The sequence below is a fragment of the Leucoraja erinacea genome, chromosome 7 (genome assembly GCF_028641065.1).
Source record: "Leucoraja erinacea ecotype New England chromosome 7, Leri_hhj_1, whole genome shotgun sequence".
NCBI lineage: Eukaryota > Metazoa > Chordata > Chondrichthyes > Rajiformes > Rajidae > Leucoraja > Leucoraja erinaceus.
Genome location: NC_073383.1, coordinates 55,753,094 through 55,771,497, shown reverse-complemented (window position 1 = coordinate 55,771,497; position 18,404 = coordinate 55,753,094). Strand labels below are relative to the sequence as shown.

The 18,404-nt window shown below is 40.2% G+C and overlaps 1 protein-coding gene across 2 annotated transcripts in view; it reads right to left on the bottom strand.

Moving 5' to 3' along the window:
• rab3gap1 (RAB3 GTPase activating protein subunit 1) overlaps positions 1 to 18,378 on the bottom strand; it is a 78,873-nt gene extending 60,495 nt beyond the window's left edge. Inside the window, exons 1-6 of one of the 2 annotated variants that reach the window (XM_055638640.1) lie at positions 18,293 to 18,378; positions 18,115 to 18,180; positions 14,781 to 14,856; positions 13,299 to 13,434; positions 12,661 to 12,739; positions 6,063 to 6,182 (exon numbers count right to left, since the gene is read on the bottom strand). In XM_055638640.1, coding sequence (XP_055494615.1) covers positions 6,063 to 6,182; positions 12,661 to 12,739; positions 13,299 to 13,434; positions 14,781 to 14,856; positions 18,115 to 18,180; positions 18,293 to 18,363 — 548 coding nt within the window. In that variant the 5' untranslated portion in view covers positions 18,364 to 18,378. The remainder of the gene's footprint in view (positions 1 to 6,062; positions 6,183 to 12,660; positions 12,740 to 13,298; positions 13,435 to 14,780; positions 14,857 to 18,114; positions 18,181 to 18,292) is intronic. The other variant, XM_055638641.1, reaches the window with a different exon arrangement.
• Between the last annotated feature and the right edge of the window lie 26 nt (positions 18,379 to 18,404).

Below are 18,404 nucleotides of genomic sequence, written 5' to 3'. Positions count from 1 at the left end.
TGAGATTAGGACACCACTTTGCCAAAAAAGTACACTCTGTCCGCCAGGGCTAAATGGAGCTCCTGGTTGCAAGTCATTTCAATTCCATTCAGTCCTACCTGTCCTTGGCCTCCTCCGCTACCAGAGTGAAACCACACACACACACACACAAACTGGAAGAAGAGCATCCCATATTCTGCTTCGATATTCTACAACTCAATGGCCCAAACATTACATTCCCCAATTTCAGATAAAACACCGCTTCTCGTCTACACCTAGTTCTTCACATCCCCCACCAGCACCCCACATACATATTTCTTTCTTACCACCGCCAGCTCCCGCCACCCAGTTCTTTCTCCCTCCTAGCACCCATCCTTCCTTCCAACAGGTTCCCCATTTTATAATTTCCCTTTTGCCCCAATTCTTCCAACAGTCCCTGCCCTGGTTCTGTATTTCACTCCTCACCTTCCTTATCAGATTCCACATCTGAACCCGAGTCGTCTTTAAATACTGGAGAGGTGCCAGAAGACAGGAGGGTGGCAAATGTTGTGCCTCTATTCAAGAACGGCTGCAGGGGAAATGCTGGGAACTATAGGTCAGTGAGCTTAACATCTGCAGTTGTAAAGTTACTAGAGGGTATTCTGAGGGATAGGGTATACAGGCATTTGGATGGACGGCTGATTAGGGTTAGTCAGCATGATTTTGTACGTGGGCGGTCGTGTCTCACAAACCTGATTGAGGGCAGAGTTGCAGATGTTGTATACATGGATATCAGTAAAAGGCCTGTCCCACTTACGCGATCTTTTTGCGGGTGTCGCGGGGTGTCACCAGGGGGCATGTGGTCGTGAGAAGTCGCCTGTATGGTCGTGAGAGGTCTCCTAGTCACCCAAAGAGCCGTAGCGACTTTCTGGTCGCTGCTGAATTTTCAACATGTTGAAAATTTTCGGCGACCTATGACGGGTGCCAGCAGTTGCCGAAAAGGTCATGTAAGTGGGACAGGCCCTTAAGGCATTCGATAAGGTTCCGCATGGTAGGCTGCTCTGGAAAGTTAGATCGCATGGGATCCAAGGAGAGATAGCTGAATGGTTGGAAAATTGGCTTCATGAAAGGAAGCAGAGGGTGATGGTGGAAGGTTGCTTCTCAGATTGGAGGCCTGTAATGAGTTGTGTCCCTCAGGTTTTGGTGCTGGACCCGTTACTGTTTGTCATCTAATCAATGATTTGGATGAGAACATACATGGCAAGATTAGCAAATTTGCTGATGATACAAAAGTGGGTGGTTTTGCAGATAGTGTAGATGGTTGTGAAAAATGTCAGCAGGATCTTGATCGATTGGCCAGGTGGGCTGTGGAATGGTTGATGGAATTTAATACAGAGAAATGTGAGGTGTTGCATTTTGGGAAGTCTAACAGGGCTAGGGACCTATACAGTGAATGGTAGGGCTTTGGGGAGTGCTGTAGAGCAGAACAATCTAGGAATGGAGGTGTATGGTTCATTGAAGGTCGAGTTGCAGGTACATAAGGTGGTCAAAAAGGCTTTTGGTACATTGGCCTTCATAAGTCTATTGAGTATTGATTATAGAAGTTGGGAGATCATGTTGCAGTTGTATAAGACGTTGGTGAGACCGCATTTAGAGTATTGTTTCAGTCTGGGCACCACGTTATAGGAAAGGTGTTGTCAAGCTGGAAAGGGTACAGAGAAAATTTAAGCAGATGTTGCCAGGATTAGAGGGTCTGAGCTATAGGGAGAGGTTGAGTATGCTGGGACTCTATTTCCTGGTGCGCAGGAGGATGATCTTATAGAGGTGTATAAAATCATGAGGAATAGTTAAACAATAGACAATAGGTGCAGTAGGCCATTCGGCCCTTCGAGCCAGCACCACCATTCACTGTGATCATGGCATATCAGGTAGATGCACAGAGTCTCTTGCCCAGAGTAGGCGAATCAAGGGCCAGCGGACATAGGGTTAACATGAAGGGGAAAAGATTCAATAGGAATCTGAGGGGTAACTTTTCACACAAAGCATGGTGGATGTATGGAACAAGCTGCCAGAGGAGGTAGCTGAGGCTGGGACTTCCAAACATTTAAGAAGCAGTTAGACAGGTTCATGGATAGGACAGGTTTGGAGGTATATGGACCAAACGCAGGCAGCTGGGAATAGTGTAACTGGGACATGTTGGCCGGTGTGGGCAAGTTAGGCCGAAGGGCTTGTTTCCGCACTGAATCATTCTATGACACGATCATCTCCAATCGTGGGTTATTATTCCCACCCTTCTCTCCTCTATCCAACTCATCTGCCAATCAACCCCTCTTTACCGAGACCTACCTATAACTTGTCCCATACTTTCTTCGTCTTTCTATCTCCCCTCCATTTCATCAGTCTAAAGAAGAGTCTAAACATTGTCTGTCCATTTCCGTCCACGGATGCTGCCTTACCCGCGTATCTCCAACAGTTTGTTTTTTAACTCAAGATTCCAGCTTCTGCAGACTCGTCTTTATATTATTGATAATAATATTAACTTTTAAGAGAACTCTCAGTGATGGGCAAAAATAAATCAGACAAAAATTGTCATCCTGCATTAATAACACGATCTGACACAAAAGAAGCATCTATCTATTCCAGTCATAAGAAAATAGGAATGCCGCAATGTATGTCACAGCATAGCAGAATGATCAGCGTTGTTTAAAACATACGTCCACCTAGTGGAATCAGGGGTTTTATGTTTGCATGGTAATTAATGAGAGAAAGCAACATGTTTACAGGCTGCAAGACAAAATATTACTGCAATTTCTTAACTGAAGATTAATTGGATTGGTTACATCAACAACATAGCCACAAGAACAGGACAGAGACGGGATACTCTGACAGGTGACTATTTCTTAGTCTTTAAAACCACTTTATCTAAGCTTAAATTATAAGTTCAATAGATACTCATTACTCAAAAGAATGAATACAGTTGCAACAACACTTAAGTATTATTAAAGCTGAAGATCCCCCAGAACGATACATTCTGTTTGACTGGTGTTCTGCTGATGAATTAATGGCCCAGAGTTTTCTATATTGTTATGATTTATTGCTGGATTATGCACAAAGCTGTACCCAACTAATACAGATTTTCTCAGAGTAACTTGCCAGATGAATTTGGCTCCAAACTCAGCAGCAAGGCCCTACAACACAGCACGGCCTTCCTTAAAAACATCCACTGACTTGACCTCCACAGCCCTCTATGGCAATTAGTTCCACAGATTAATGGCCCTCTGATTAAAGAAGTTCCTCCTCACCTCCTTTTTCAAAGAGCGCCCTTTAATTCAGAGACTATGGTCCTAGACTCTTCCACCGGTGGAAATATCCTTTCCACATCCACTCTATGCCTTTCATTATTCTGTAGGTTTCAATGAGGTCTCCCCGTTCTAAACTCCAGCGAGTAGAGGCCCAGTGCTGTCAAACGCACATCATTATACGCTAACCCGCTCATTCCTGGAATCATTCTTGTAAACCTCCTCTGGACCCTCTCCAGAGCCAATACATCCTTCCTCGGATAAGGGGCCCAAATTTGCTCACAATACTACAAAGGCAGCCTGACCAGTGCCTTAGAGAGCCTCAGCATTAGATCTGTTTTTGCATTCCAGTCCTCTTGATATAAATGCTAGTATTGAATTTGCCTTCCTTGCTACCAATTTGACTTGCAAATTAACTTTTTGGGAGTCCTGCACCAGCACTCCCAAGTCCCTTTGCACCTCTGATTTCTGAATTCTCACTCCATTTTCTAAATATGTGTGTCGTATTTGTGTTGTCATGTGGAGTTCCACATACATGTGTTGTGACGTGGAGTAGTGTGATATGGGGGAGAAGTAGAACAATAGGTTTAAGAATATGATTGGCAGCTAAATTTTGCCAGTTCTTTGCCAGCTCAAACATACTGATTGTCCCTGACAATCAATTATTCTAAACTTGCAGAAAAATTGACAGAAAATTTAAAGCTGTCAGTGTCATACACAAAGAAATAATTAACAAATTATTAGTTAAACATTTATTATTATTATTAATAATAATTAACCTTACTTTTGCTCATTTTTAATTAAAACAATCTTGCCAATCCAACCTGCCATGGGTTATTCATGCAAAATCCCTACCAAAGTTGGTGAAAAACTGTCACACATTTGTGCACCACTGCTTAACTTCTCAGGAGTACAAGACTGGAGTGTCATAGGCGATTTCCTGGAAAACAGCTGCCAGGTAGATTGCACACAGAATGTGCAAGCACTTAAAATGGGAAATGTCAGTATTTCCTGCAAAATCTAAGATAACTGAAGCTGTCATCTCCAGAGAGCATGTTGTAGCACTGTTACCCAAGTCTATTTAAAAAGTAACTCACAACTCGGGCCCATTGCCGTCAAGAAAGAGAGATACATGAAACTGCAGATGCTGGAAACCTGACCAAAAAATAAACTATTGAAGAAACTCAGCAGGTCAAGCAACATCTGCAAAGGGAAACATAGAAACATAGAAAATAGGTGAAGGAGTAGGCCATTCGGCCCTTCGAGCCTGCACCACCATTCAATATGATCATGGCTGATCATCCAACTCAGTATCCGTACCTGCCTTCTCTCCATACCCCCTGATCCCCTTAGCCACAAGGGCCACATCTAACTCCCTCTTAAATATAGCCAATGAACTGGCCTCAACTACCCTCAGTGGCAGAGAGTTCCAGAGATTCACCACTCTCTGTGTGAAAAATGTTTTTCTCATCTCGGTCCTAAAAGACTTCCCCCTTATCCTTAAACTGTGATCCCTTGTTCTGGACTTCCCCAACATCGGGAACAATCTTCCTGCATCTAGCCTGTCCAATCCCTTAAGAATTTTGTAAGTTTCTATAAGATTCTATACAATTTTCTAAATTCTAGCGTGTACAAGCCGAGTCTATCCAGTCTTTCTTCATATGAAAGTCCTGACATCCCAGGAATCAGTCTGGTGAACCTTCTCTGTACTCCCTCTATGGCAAGAATGTCTTTCCTCAGATTAGGAGACCAAAACTGTATGCACAACGCCAGGTGTGGTCTCACCAAGACCCTGTACAACTGCAGTAGAACCTCCCTGCTCCTATACTCAAATCCTTTTGCTATGAATGCTAACATACCATTCGCTTTCTTCACTTTCTGCACCTGCATGCCTACTTTCAATGACTGGTGTACCATGACACCCAGGTCTCGTTGCATCTCCCTTTTCCTAATCGGCCACCATGGAAAAGGATGGACAACGTTTCGTGTTGTGATCCTTCTTCAGAACTGAAAAAGTGGCCTATCCATTTCCTCCACCGGAAATTGGAGGAACAGCACCTCATATTCCGTTTGGGGAGTCTACACCCCCGGGGCATGAACATCGAATTCTCCCAATTCTGTTAGTCCTTGCTATCTCCTCCCCTTCCTCAGCTCCCCTACTATCTCCTCCCACCCTCCAGCCTTCTGGCTACTCCTCCTTTTCCCTTTCTTGTCCCGACCCACCCCCCCCCCCGATCAGTCTGAAGAAGGGTTTCGGCCCGAAACGTTGCCTATTTCCCTCGCTCCATAGATGCTGCTGCACCCGCTGAGTTTCTCCAGCTTTTCTGTGTATCCTCCACAGATGTTGCCTGGCCTGCTGCGTTTCTTCACTCCTGTGTGTTCTGCCTTCAAGACAGGCAAAGAGTCAGGTCAGTGGATTTCAATCATCCCATGTTACCCTCCAAGATATATGCCATCCTGATTTGACAAACATTCTTATTTCACACCAATTGAATTAAAATTCTAACATTCCTTGTCACCAAATCACTGTGGGAAACGCATATTCCCAAGGATTTATGTGGTCAGGTAGGAGAGGGCACTTTGGCCTTAATCAAAAGGTAAATAATTTTTCAAAAAAGTAAAGACCCATGGGAATCCACTTGACGTTGCCCAAATATTCCAATAGATTAGCTAATTCTCCATCTCATTATTAATTTAAATATATTCTTATACAAGATATTACAAATATTATTTATCAACAAATGTGAAAAGTACAATCAAAACCAAAAATTTCAAGTTCCTCTTCTTTATCAAATATTCACTTACCATCCAGTGTTGCCCAATGCAACGGAGATGGAGCTGAGCAGAATGTTGCACTTCGATTCACTGATGACTGCATTGCTATTAGCTGCTGGAGTAATTATCACGAACTCCCGTAGACCATACCTAGGATAAGAGATGCCTGAAAATAACTTTGCTATTATATCTGTACACCTTTGAACATCAATGGCAAGGTGAAAAAATATAAATCCAACAATCTCAACAGATATTGCTTAAGTATACATTTGCAATTAGCATGCCACAAGGAATTAATCAAAAATCCTCAGATAAACAGTAAAATAAACTATTTCTTAAACTTTTATTTCCTACGTGAAATGGTGTAATAAATTGCAAATCAAAGTGCATGTCATTACAATTGGTAAGAGACCTATTATTCCTGAGGAAGTACAAAGAATAATAGAATTGCACAGTCCAAGCAAATCATGATGCCTATCCATGCTAATCCTGTTTCCCTGCATTGGGTCGGTATCCCTCTACACCTTTCCTACCCAAATAACTGTCTAATTGCCCTTCAATCATTGTAATTGTATCGTCATCTATCACTTCCTCTGGCAGCTTGTTCCAGATGACCACCACCCACTCCCTGAAAAATCTACTCCTCAGATGTCCTCCAAATTTCCAGACAAAGACCCATCATTTATTTATTTGCCTCTGTACTCCACAATTTGAGATTTGTAATAGAAAAAAATCACATGTGGTTAAAGTGCACGTTGTCAGATTTTAATAAAGGCCATTTTCATACATTATTGATTTCACCATGTAGAAATTGTGTTTATACGTAGCCCTCCCCATTTCAGGGCCACATAATGTTTGGGACACAGCAATGTCATGTAAATGAAAGTAGTCAGGTTTAGTATTTTGTTGCATATCCTGTGCATGCAATGACTGCTTCAATTTTATTGGGTGTCTACTCTGGTGATGCTCTGCCAGGCCTGTATTGCAGCCATCTTTTTCTCTCAGTTTTCTCTACAGCATATAAAAGGCATGCTCAATTGGGTTCAGATCGGGTGATTGACTTGGCCACTCAAGAATTTACCATTTTTTAGCTTTGAAAAACTCCTTTGTTGCTTTAGTAGTATGTTTGAGATCATTGTCTTGCTGTAGAATAAACTGCTGGCTAATGGGTTTTGACACATTTGTTTGAACTTGAGCAGATAGGATGTGTCTATACACTTCAGAATTCAGTATGCTACTACCATCAGCAGTTGTATCATCAATTAAGCTAAGTGAGCCAGTACCTTTAGCAGCCATATATGCCCAGGCCATAACACCCCCACCACTATGTTTCAGATGAGGTGGTATGCTTTGGATCTTGGGAAGTCCCTTCTCTCCTCCATACTTTGCTCTTGCCATCACTCTGATATGTTAATAATAATAATAATAATAATAATAATAATAATAATAATAATAATAAGCCTTTATTGTCATTGTACTTAGAAATACAACAGAATTAGGAGAGCTACTCCTGATCAGTGCAACCAAAACAAGTCCAAACAAGACAAAAACACATCCAATACATTCTATACGTTGTTTAACTACTTAAAATAGTAGATAAATTATAATTATCATACCTAGGTAGAACATTGCACTGGGAGAATATTACACTTTAAAATTTAATAAATACGTTAAAAGAATTTAAAAAAAGAAATATTAGCTGACTCTCATCTGTCCACAAGAGCTTTTCACAGAACTGTGGTTGCTCTTTTAAGTACTTCTTGGCAAACTGTAACCTGGCAATCCTATTTTTGCAGCTAACCAGTGGTTTGCATCTTGCAGTGTATGTAGCCTCTGTATTTCTGTTCATGAAGTCTTCGGTGGATGGTGGTCATTGACAAATCCACACCTGACTCCTGAAGAGTGATTCCGATCTGTCGGACAGGTGTTTGGGGATTTTTCTTTATTATAGAGAGAATTCTTCTGTCATCAGCTGTGGAGGTCTTCCTTGACCTGCCAGTCCCTTTGCTCAACAGTGCTCTCTTTCTTCTTAATGATCCAAACAGTTTGGTCAGCCTAAGGTTTGGCTGATGTTTCTAACAGTTCTTGTTTCTCACTCACAATGACTTCTTTGAATTTCATTGGCACAACTTTGGTCCCCATGTTGATAAACACCAATAACAGTTTCCAAAGGCGATGGAAAGACTGGAGGAAAGACTGGAGCTGAGAGCTCTCTTATACTTGCATTAAGGAGGCAATTAAACACACAAGCCATGTGTCCCAAACATTATGGTGCCCTGAAATGGCGGGACAATGTGTGTCTTTTTACAATACTGGAGAGTTTTTGACGGACAAGATTAGTATTCACTTTTTTACACCAATGCACTGTTCTTAACAAAAATCTGCCCATCATGTGAAACCTTATAAATAGCAGATATAAATTAGATAACTTCAAGACCGAAAGTCAAAAACCTTTTTCATAACAGACAAATTTTCATTGTTTTCTCACCATTTTGGACACCAAGTGTGACATTAAAAACTACCACATTTAGTCATGAATATTTAATTCATAAATAAACTTCATATGGCCCCTCATACATATACGTTTTGATAAGGATCTAGGGGTATATCTTCATTTATACCAGGAGAAAAATACAGTAACATAAAGGTAATACAATAAAGATCCCGTAACGACCGTTATCGGGCTTGGTATGTCCGTAAGTTAAACCACGGAGGCTCCAAATCTCTAATGCTTTTAAAACACCCAACGAGGTATCCTATGGTAGTAGCAATCTGTGGGTGAGTTAATTATTTTTTCTTATTTTCAATTTAATATATGAAAAACATCGTGGTGTCAAAAACGCAAGGACTGTTTACGATATATTTTCCGAGTTCAAAAAAAAAAATGTGGACATAAATCGGTTGTCAAAACTAAGAAACTGGACCAATCTTCAATTTAACAACACACTGTCTCTTGTTTACCTGTCGTACGGACCAAGTCGCTAACTTCATTCCTTCGTGTCAACCGCTGGAAGCTCCTCAACGACCATTATGGAGATATTTTACACAGAAAAATCAGCCCAAATCAAACGATCTTATGAATTATTGGCCGTCGATAGCCCACTCTGCCCAAATTTCTAACCGATCTACACCGTGCTATATCTTTCCACACGACAGATTTGCAATCAGAAAGACATCCGTCCACTACTACCCTCTGCCGCCTATCCCCAAGTAAATTTTGGATCCAGTTTTGCAACACCAGCTCAAATCCATAAGGTAATGTACCATTTTGATCGCATTGGTGAAAATGCTTGGTTCTCGCTAATAATGTAACGTTCGTTTTCTGGGACACCAAACCTATTAATGTCCACCACAACGAATGTTTGTGTAATGTGTGTTGCGGTGTCCACTCAGATGCATGCAATATTTTACTACATGATCAGGTGAATAAAGTGGAAACGGTGTTTGAAATTTTATTGTTCCACGTGGTATTCATAAACATAGAAAGGAATAAAAAATGTGTACTACTGTGCCAACCAGGTCACTGGTGGACACCATGCAACAACCATTACACAAAATGTATGTGCGTATTCTGATGCCATTTTCAGAAACTTGCCATCAATATGCTATCTTTCCTTATGTTTGTTGTTGATACTATGTTAGTCATGAACCCAATAAAGTGCTTGTCAACTTTTTTAAAGGAATTTGAAATTTGACCATATTTTTCACATTTTTGTGTGCAGTATTGTAAAAAGACATATGTATAAACATAGCTGTAATTTCTACATGGTGAAACCAAAATGTATAAAAACAACCTTTAATAAAATCTGACAATGTGCACTTTAACCACATGTCATTTTTTTCTATTACATATCTCAAATTGTGGAGTACAGAGGCAAATAAATAAATGATGGCTTTTTGTCCCAAACATTATGGAGGGCACTGTATGTACATCAATAACCCTAAATTCCCTGCCATTTACTCCGTATGTGCTATTAGAACTTGACTTGCCAAAGTGCATCACTTCACATCTCTGGATTAAATTCCATCTTCCACCACTCTGCCCAAATTTCTAACCGATCTACACCGTGCTATATCTTTCCACAACTTTCTTCGCTACCTACAATTCCCACCAATTTTCATGTTGTCTGCAGATGTACTTTATCGAATGAGAAAGCCATTTGTATATGTTACAAACTGAAATCCCAGCACCAATTCCCTCATGACAGATTTGCAATCAGAAAAACATCCGTCCACTACTACCCTCTGCGGCCTATCCCCAAGTAAATTTTGGATTTTCCAGTTTTGCAACACCGCCTCAGATACCTTGTGCTTTAACCTTCTAAGTCAGCCAACTACATTGGTGCTTGTAGGAATGCGAAGGGGAGTTAAAATGGTTCAAAACTAAGTTACCTAAATCATTTTCATTTAAAAACGAATATGACCTCCCTTCCATTGTTAAAATTCAAAGAATTCAATCACATTTCATGCAATCCCCTCCATGTAATTTCCAAATACACTTTAATGGACTTCAATTTGCTGGAGCAAGAAGATAGGAAAAATAAAAAGGGAATGGTGAGGATACAGGGAGACGAGTAGGAAAATACAAGCGTTATTTTGAAATATAATCAAGAATGATCTACTCCTGAACATGTTAAAACCCAGATATGAAGTCAACAGACCCTGTAAATGTAGTTCTTATAAATCTGCCCTGGAAATCTTTACTTCTAAATTCATATTATCAATTCAATTCACATAATTAATTGTATCTAATGAGCAGTAAAGTTCAATAAAAATCCCCTATTTCTTTATTCAAAGTATAAATCAATGAACAGCACAGTCTATTAATTCAGAATTTTGCCACTTTCCTTTCCATGGGCATTTCTCTTTGTGCTCTCAAGCTACTCGATTAACAGTCGCAGATGCAACCAAATCAGTTTCATTCACTTCACCCCAGAAGCACTCCAAATGAAAAATGTAGTACCAGTCTGGACAAGGCTCTATCAACATGGCTCACAACTGTGCTCATGATAATTGGTGTACAGTAGAGAACAATCATCCTTACGTTTAGAGACGAGGAATAATTTGTACTGAACGCACTTTCTTTAGTATTGAACGCATATAGGACGCCATCATCCACCTGCTCCATCATTCCTAAGCTCACCTGGATAAGCCGGGAAGCACTGTGAGACTCATAATTTTTCATTTTCTAGTGCTTTTAACACCATCTGGCCTTCACTGCTAGGGAGCAAACTGACGAAGATGCGGGTGGCACTAAAGGTGTCCTGGATCACCAACTACCTGACTGGACAACCACAGTATGTCAGGCTACAGAAGTGTCTTGGACATGGTAGTGAGCATCCCAGGGGCCCCACAGGAGACAGTCCTTTCTGTTCACCATCTACACCTCGTACTTCAGATACAACTCGGACTCCTGCCACCTGCAGATGTTTCCGGAACTGTGGGCTGCATCAGAGAGGGGAGGGAAGTTGAATACAGAGGTCTAGTCAATGACTTTGTTGAGTGGTGTGGGCTGAAACCTGCAGCTCAATGCCGACAAGACTAAGGTGTTAGTGGTGGATTTTACAAGGAGAGGAACACCCCTGTCCCCTGTCTCCATCAAGGGTGTGGTTATGCAGTTTACCAAGGAGTACAAGTAACTTGGAGTTTACCTGGACAGCAAATTGGACTGGTCTAGGAATGCTGAGGTACTGTATAAGAAAGGACAGAGCCATCTGTAATTTCTGAGGAAGCTCCGCTCTTTCAACGTCTGCAGTAAGATGCTGGTGGTGGCCAGTGCCATCTTCTACGCTGTCGTGTGTTGGGGTAGCAGGGCGCCAACAGAATCAACAAGCTCATCAGGAAGCCTGGCTCTATCCTGGGAGTGGAGTTGGATTCTTTGGAGGTGGTCTTAGAGGGGAGGATGCTCCTCAAACTGCAGAGCATCTTGGACAATACAGCTCACCCCCTCTATGACACACTGGTCAATCTGAGAAGCACATTCAGCAAAAGACTGGTTCCACCAAGATGAGGCACAGAACGTCACAAGAGATGCTTTTATCCCTGTGGCTATCAAACTGTACAACTGCTCCCCCTTCTGTCGTGGGGTAGATTGACTCCCCCCATTCCCCAATCTTTGCACATCCCCAATCCTGGACTTTCCACTCATCACTTTAATTTCATGTTTCATGTATCATGTTGTGTTTTATGGCTGTTGGCAAACCAATTTCCTTCCTGGGATAAATAAAGTTCTATCATATTGTAGCCCTCACTGCTCCTTTAATAATTAATAAATTATATTTTCACATCCCTAAAAACATCAATTATTTCCTTCCACATTCCAAAGACACGTGGGTTTTGTGGTTTAAGTGGCCTCTGTAAATTACCTCTGGTGCATAGGGAGTGTATCCGAAAGCGAGATAACCTAGAATTAGTGTGAACAGATTATCAATGGCCGGCATGGGCAGAAATGCTTGTTACCATGCTATATCTTTTAATTGATCAATGAATGCACTTAGATAAAATACCTTGCCAATTACCCATCAAAACATCTGCTAAAACATACATGGCCTGAAATATCTATAGTGTCTGTTTCATATAAAATTGTAATTTGCGTGAAGGCAATAAATAGTTTCAAGAACATGCCTACCATCTGACGAGGCAGTGAGCTCTGGGTGGAAAATCATTGCTCATGGATAGCATATCCTGCATTGCTTCAGGAAGAACATCTATTAAAATAAAATTATAATTTAGAAAATATTTTTTTCAAGATAAACATAAAACAGTATTCCTCTACAGAAGACAGTAATTTCTATGTACAATCATAAACAGTGGTAATTAAGTGAAGATATGGCAGCAGGAGACCAATTGTTAAAAAGCACTGGCACCAACATTTTAAGAGCAGATTAGGAATCTAAAAGCTCTACTTCCACAACATTATTCAAAGATGGATAAAATGTATTCCAATTTCAATTAAATTTAATTCAACTTTATTGTCATTACACAAATACAAGTATAGGTACAACGAAATGCAGTTTAGCGTCTGGTCATAGTCATAGTCATAGTGCAAGATGGTAGAAGTAAAAATAAAAATACAAAGTTGGCATACAATAAAAGTTAAAAAAATACTGGTTAACAATGTGTGGATTGTGGATGAATTAAAACTGATACATAGGCAGATAACTGTATACAAGTATACAAGAATACAACTGTATTCTTTAAAGAGCTCAAATATTTGAGATTCCCACCTACGAATGAGTAAATATAAACATGAGTAGCTAATCATACCTTCCTCAGACACTTCCTTTATGTCTTTATCAGATGAAGATTCTTGTTTGAGGTAATGATGTGTTATGCTGAATTTATAATCTGCAAAAGATATCTCATCAGATTTCTCCTCCCACACTCCAGAGGTTAATTCACCCTGTAAATTCACAAGGTGCAATAGTATAACTATACAGAACATTAATTTAACATAAAATTATAATTGAATTGAAAAGTTTGCAACAGATTCCTGTAAAAAAATTCTAAAACCAGGGGTTGAGATTGGCCACGAGAAAAGATCTGGAGAAAAGTGACAATTATTCCAATGCTGAAACATTCTTTCTCTCTGTATTACTCATGCTGTGATGCTTCACACATTTATTTTATGCCCAGGATTAAATAAGCTCAATATATACGTATGGGAAAAACATTTTAAAACAACTCATGTTCCCATTAACCCAATTCTATTAATTTATCATTGATTTTGTTGTTTGTGATATTTAAATAATTTGGATGTAAACGTTGATCGATTGGTTAGCAAGTTTGCAGATGACACCAAAATTGATGGAGTTGCGAATAGTGAGAAAGGCCTTCGAACGATACGGCACGATATAGATCGAGCAAGTGTGAGATGTTGCACTGTGGGAGGTTGAAGGTAAGGGGAAAGTATACAGTTAATGGCAAGAGATCTAACATCATGGATGTACTGAGAAATCTTGGGGTCCAAGTCCATAGCTCCCTGAAAATAGCATCACACATGATAGCGTGGTTTTAAAAAAAAAGGCATATGGTGTGCTTGCCTTAATCGGTCGGGGCACTGAGGATAAGACTCAGGAAATCATGCTGTGGCTCTTTATGACTTTGGGGAGGCCGCATTTGGAGTATTGTATGCAGTTTTGATTGCCCCATAACAAGAAGGATGTGGAAGCTCTGGAGAGGGTGCAGTAGAGATTTATCGGAATGCTGCCTGGATTACAGGGTAATAGCTACAAGGAGAGGTTAGACAAACCTGTATTGTTTTCTCTGGTGTTGGAGGCTGAGAGGAGAGCTGATAGCAGTATATAAAATTGTGAGAGGCATAGACAGAGTAGACAGTCTGAACTTTTTTGTCAGGGAGGAAATGTCAAAGACTCGAGAGCATAGCTTTACAGTCAGAAAGTGAAAGTTGAAAGATGGTGTGTGGGGCAAGTTCTTTTTAATCACAGAGTATTGCATGCCTGGAACATGCTGCTAAGGGTGGTGATTGAAGCAGATAAGATGGTGGTGTTTAAGAGGAATTCAAACAGGCATATCGTTATACAGGAAATTGATGCATATGGATCATATACAGAAATGTATATAGATCCTGTGTAGGCAGAGGAGATTAGTATAACCTGGCATCATGTTCGGCACAAACATGATGGGACGAAGGGCCTGTTCCTGTGCTATACTGTCCTATAACCGACGATACAATCTCTTCACAAATTTTGTATGCTAGTTGATTATGACAATGCAACATAAACACACCTTTTCCAACGGTTTGCTTGCAGTGCTTCCAATCAGTTTCCAATCATTCAGCACTTCTTCAATTTTTGACACAAATCTAGAGTTATGCAAATGAGGAATAAGGGATACATTTAAAATACTCAAAATAGCATTTTTATTGGCATAGACACTATGGGTTGAGTAATCTCTTTCTGTACTTTGAAATTATACAATTCTATGAACTATCATTGATTCTCAAATAAAACAATTCTATAATAAAGCTTTAACAAAATAATTGAAAAGTTATAATTACACAGAAATCCCCACATTATCCACATTTACATAGATATGTTTGACAATGTTCTATAATCAGCAGTATTTATATTCCAAGGATATAGACCAAAGGGCTTAAGATTTGATTGTTTTCAAAATTTCAGATAACATTTTTAGACATTATATTTCTAATCAATATTTGTTTTAATACATTTTTGGAGATCTAGGCAGCTTTGGTGTGGCCAGCATTTATTAATTCCTAACTGCCGTGGAGAAAATGATGAACCATTTTATGAACTGCAGTTCTTCTGGTAAGGCTATTCCCACAATGCTACTGAAGAGGGTTCCAAGATGCAGAACATGTGACGGAGAAGAAATTGTACCATTTCCCAATCAGGATGTTGTGAAGCTTTGAGAACAGCATGCACTTGGAAGCCTATCATTCTTGGTGACAGTATTGCATGTTTTAGAGGTGCTATCAGAGTAGTTTAGGGAAAAAACTGCACTGCATCTTCTAGTGAAGTCACTGAATGCCAGTGGAAAAGGGAGGAAATTATTGGTACCTGATGTACAACTAAGAATAACTCGGCAGCTGTGTCTTGGACAGTATTGAGCTTCTTGAATTTAGTTGCATTCACCTGGGCAAGTGGACAGCACCCTATCACAGTTCATGATGCACATAAAGGCATTGGGGATTGAGGAGGCAAGTCATTCACCACTGAATACCCAGCCTCCGAATTGTTTTTGTTGCCATGTATTTACATGATTAGTCCAGTTGAATTTCTGGTTTATTGTTAATTGTTGGATGATTTGGCAATATTGTCGTTGATTACCAATGCCAGGTGGTTAGCCTCGCTTGTAGGAGATGGTCTTTGTCTAGCATTTATGTACCATTTGTAAAAGCTTTGGCTGGTTGCATGTGAACAATGAATGATTCCAATTACTGAATTTATAGTATAACTGAATGGCTCCAAGGCAATTTCACAGTCAACCACTCTGATGGGACGGGAGTCACATGTCTCCTATTTATAGGGGCGTAGATATAGTGTATGGTTAGTCATTTTTATCCAGGGTAGAGGAGTCTAAAACTAGAGGACATAGATTTAGGGTGAGAGGAGAAAGATTTAAAGACGACCTAAAGGGCATGATTTTCCACACACAGGTTGATGGGTTTGTACAACAAGCTGCACAGGATGCAGTATAGATGGGTACAATCAAAATGTTAAAATGACAATTTGATATAGATAAAAGTTTAGACGGATGCAGCACCTCACACTTATCTGCATTAAACTCCATTAATCATTCCTTAGCCCATTTGCCCAACTGATCAAGATCCTTCTGCAATTTTTCATAATCATCTTCGCTAACTATGATGCCACACACTTTCTGCATTTCTTGCCTTTGTATACCCTATCCGCCAATCAAAAAACCCTCTAACCTGTGTTCAACTATCACTAGCCAGGCTTTGTCCCGCCCCCGCCTCTTTTCCCGCTGAGTTACTCCAGCACATTGTGTTCTATCTGAATTATTAGCCTAGGTCTCTGAATTACTAGTCCAATGTTTTAACTACTGCATCGCCAAAATGCCCTCCATTTTCAAATCTGCACAAAAATAGGTTGTCGTCTAGCAAATTTTTTAAATGATTGTGCACCACTAAACACTTCATTAGAAGTCATCTGTCAAAATAGAAAATATAAATATGCATAAATCACTAAGTCATACCTGCTTTAATTCATTGTGATCATTTGGTACTATGATTTGCAAGAAAAATAATGAAAATACAAAAAATCTCCAGGCATTGGAGCACATATATAAATGAATTCTGACAGCTTAATGATGGAAAGACTGTGAGGTGAAATCAACATTTATCTTAAACTCCACAAAGGATTCAATGCCCAGATATCAGAAATATCTTTGCTATAAAAGATTTGCATCAGATAACAAAGATATGTTCTTTTTGTAAATATTACAACTGAGTATGAAAGTTTTTTATTAATAAATTTTACAACATCATAAGAAACCATAATTGATGATATGCTCTTCCAATCTGTAAAACAACCACTAGAAAATCTCGAAATCTGGAATACTCTGTAGTTTCCCGATTGAAAACAATTTACAAAAAATATGAAAATTACTGAACTTCAAGAGAAAATTACAGTGGAAACATCTAATCTTATTGTGATTTGTAAGCATCTTCTAATTGGGCACAGTAGTATTTTGTTTAGATACTAGAACCCGGGGACTTCTAAAGATACTGTACAACAGAAATTACATTTTTGGTTTCTTACATTAAGAGACAGATTTGATGACATATTTAATTTGTTATTGTACCGTAAATACAAATTTGGAAATTGCAAGGAAAACGTTGTGGCTAAAATACAATTACTACATGAAACAAATTAAATGCTGAAATTACTTTGGAAGCAAGTAGATCTCCCAGCTTCAAAAATATTAAAAAACTATCCTGAAGCTTTATCCAACAACTTAAAGTCCTGATTGATCGTCTCTAAATTTGTTTGCAAGTCCCTCTGAATTTCATGACAACAAATGTCTGCGTACCAATGTAGGGCTCAATAATAATAATCCAAACTGGTCATAAAAGACAAATTAATCTCCAAAGGTACGGCTACTGTCGCCTAAACGTATCTTACAAAGATACTACCTGGCTCGCTGATTACTCCAGCACTATGTGTTTTTTTTATATTGTACGGTTACTTCTCGCCAGCGTCATATCATTTATGCTTATGTCAACAGTAAAAACAGCTGCGCCCATCTGCCAGTCCCGGGTCAAAGCCAGGGGTCCGACTGGAGCGGGCAGCGGGTTTAAGCCACCATCACACGATGGCAGAGGGTTCCCAACTGACAGGGGCTAGGACAGGGGCTAGGACGGGGAAGGGACTGGGTCAGAGGTGGGTTCAGGAGCTGGGACAGTAGCTGGGGTAAGGTCTGGTTCAGAGGCGGGGACGGGCTATGACAGTAGCTCGGGTAAGAACTAAGAAAGAGGCGGGGACACGGGCTGGGATAGGGGCTAGGACAGCGACTGAGGTCGGGGCAAGGGTGTGGACATGGGCAAGGGTCTCGGCCGCCGTCGGCGCCCTCTCACCGTCTCCTACCTCTCCCACTCAGACGCAGTGGTAAAATCCGTGATTTCAAACACTTCCGACTCCGGCTGTCAGTAAAAAAGAGAAAGATGAAGAGATGTGAGGGAAAAAAAAGACCATTTGCAAGTCGAAAACTTAAAATACAGACGGTATATTCTAACATAAAACAGAGATCCTTACATCGCTGTCCGCCGCCATCTTGGAATCCATCTGTTTGAGAAACGGTGTATTGTGGGTAACGGAGGCGGCATCGCTACCGCTGACACAGGCCTGAGCAAAGATGGGGCACTGA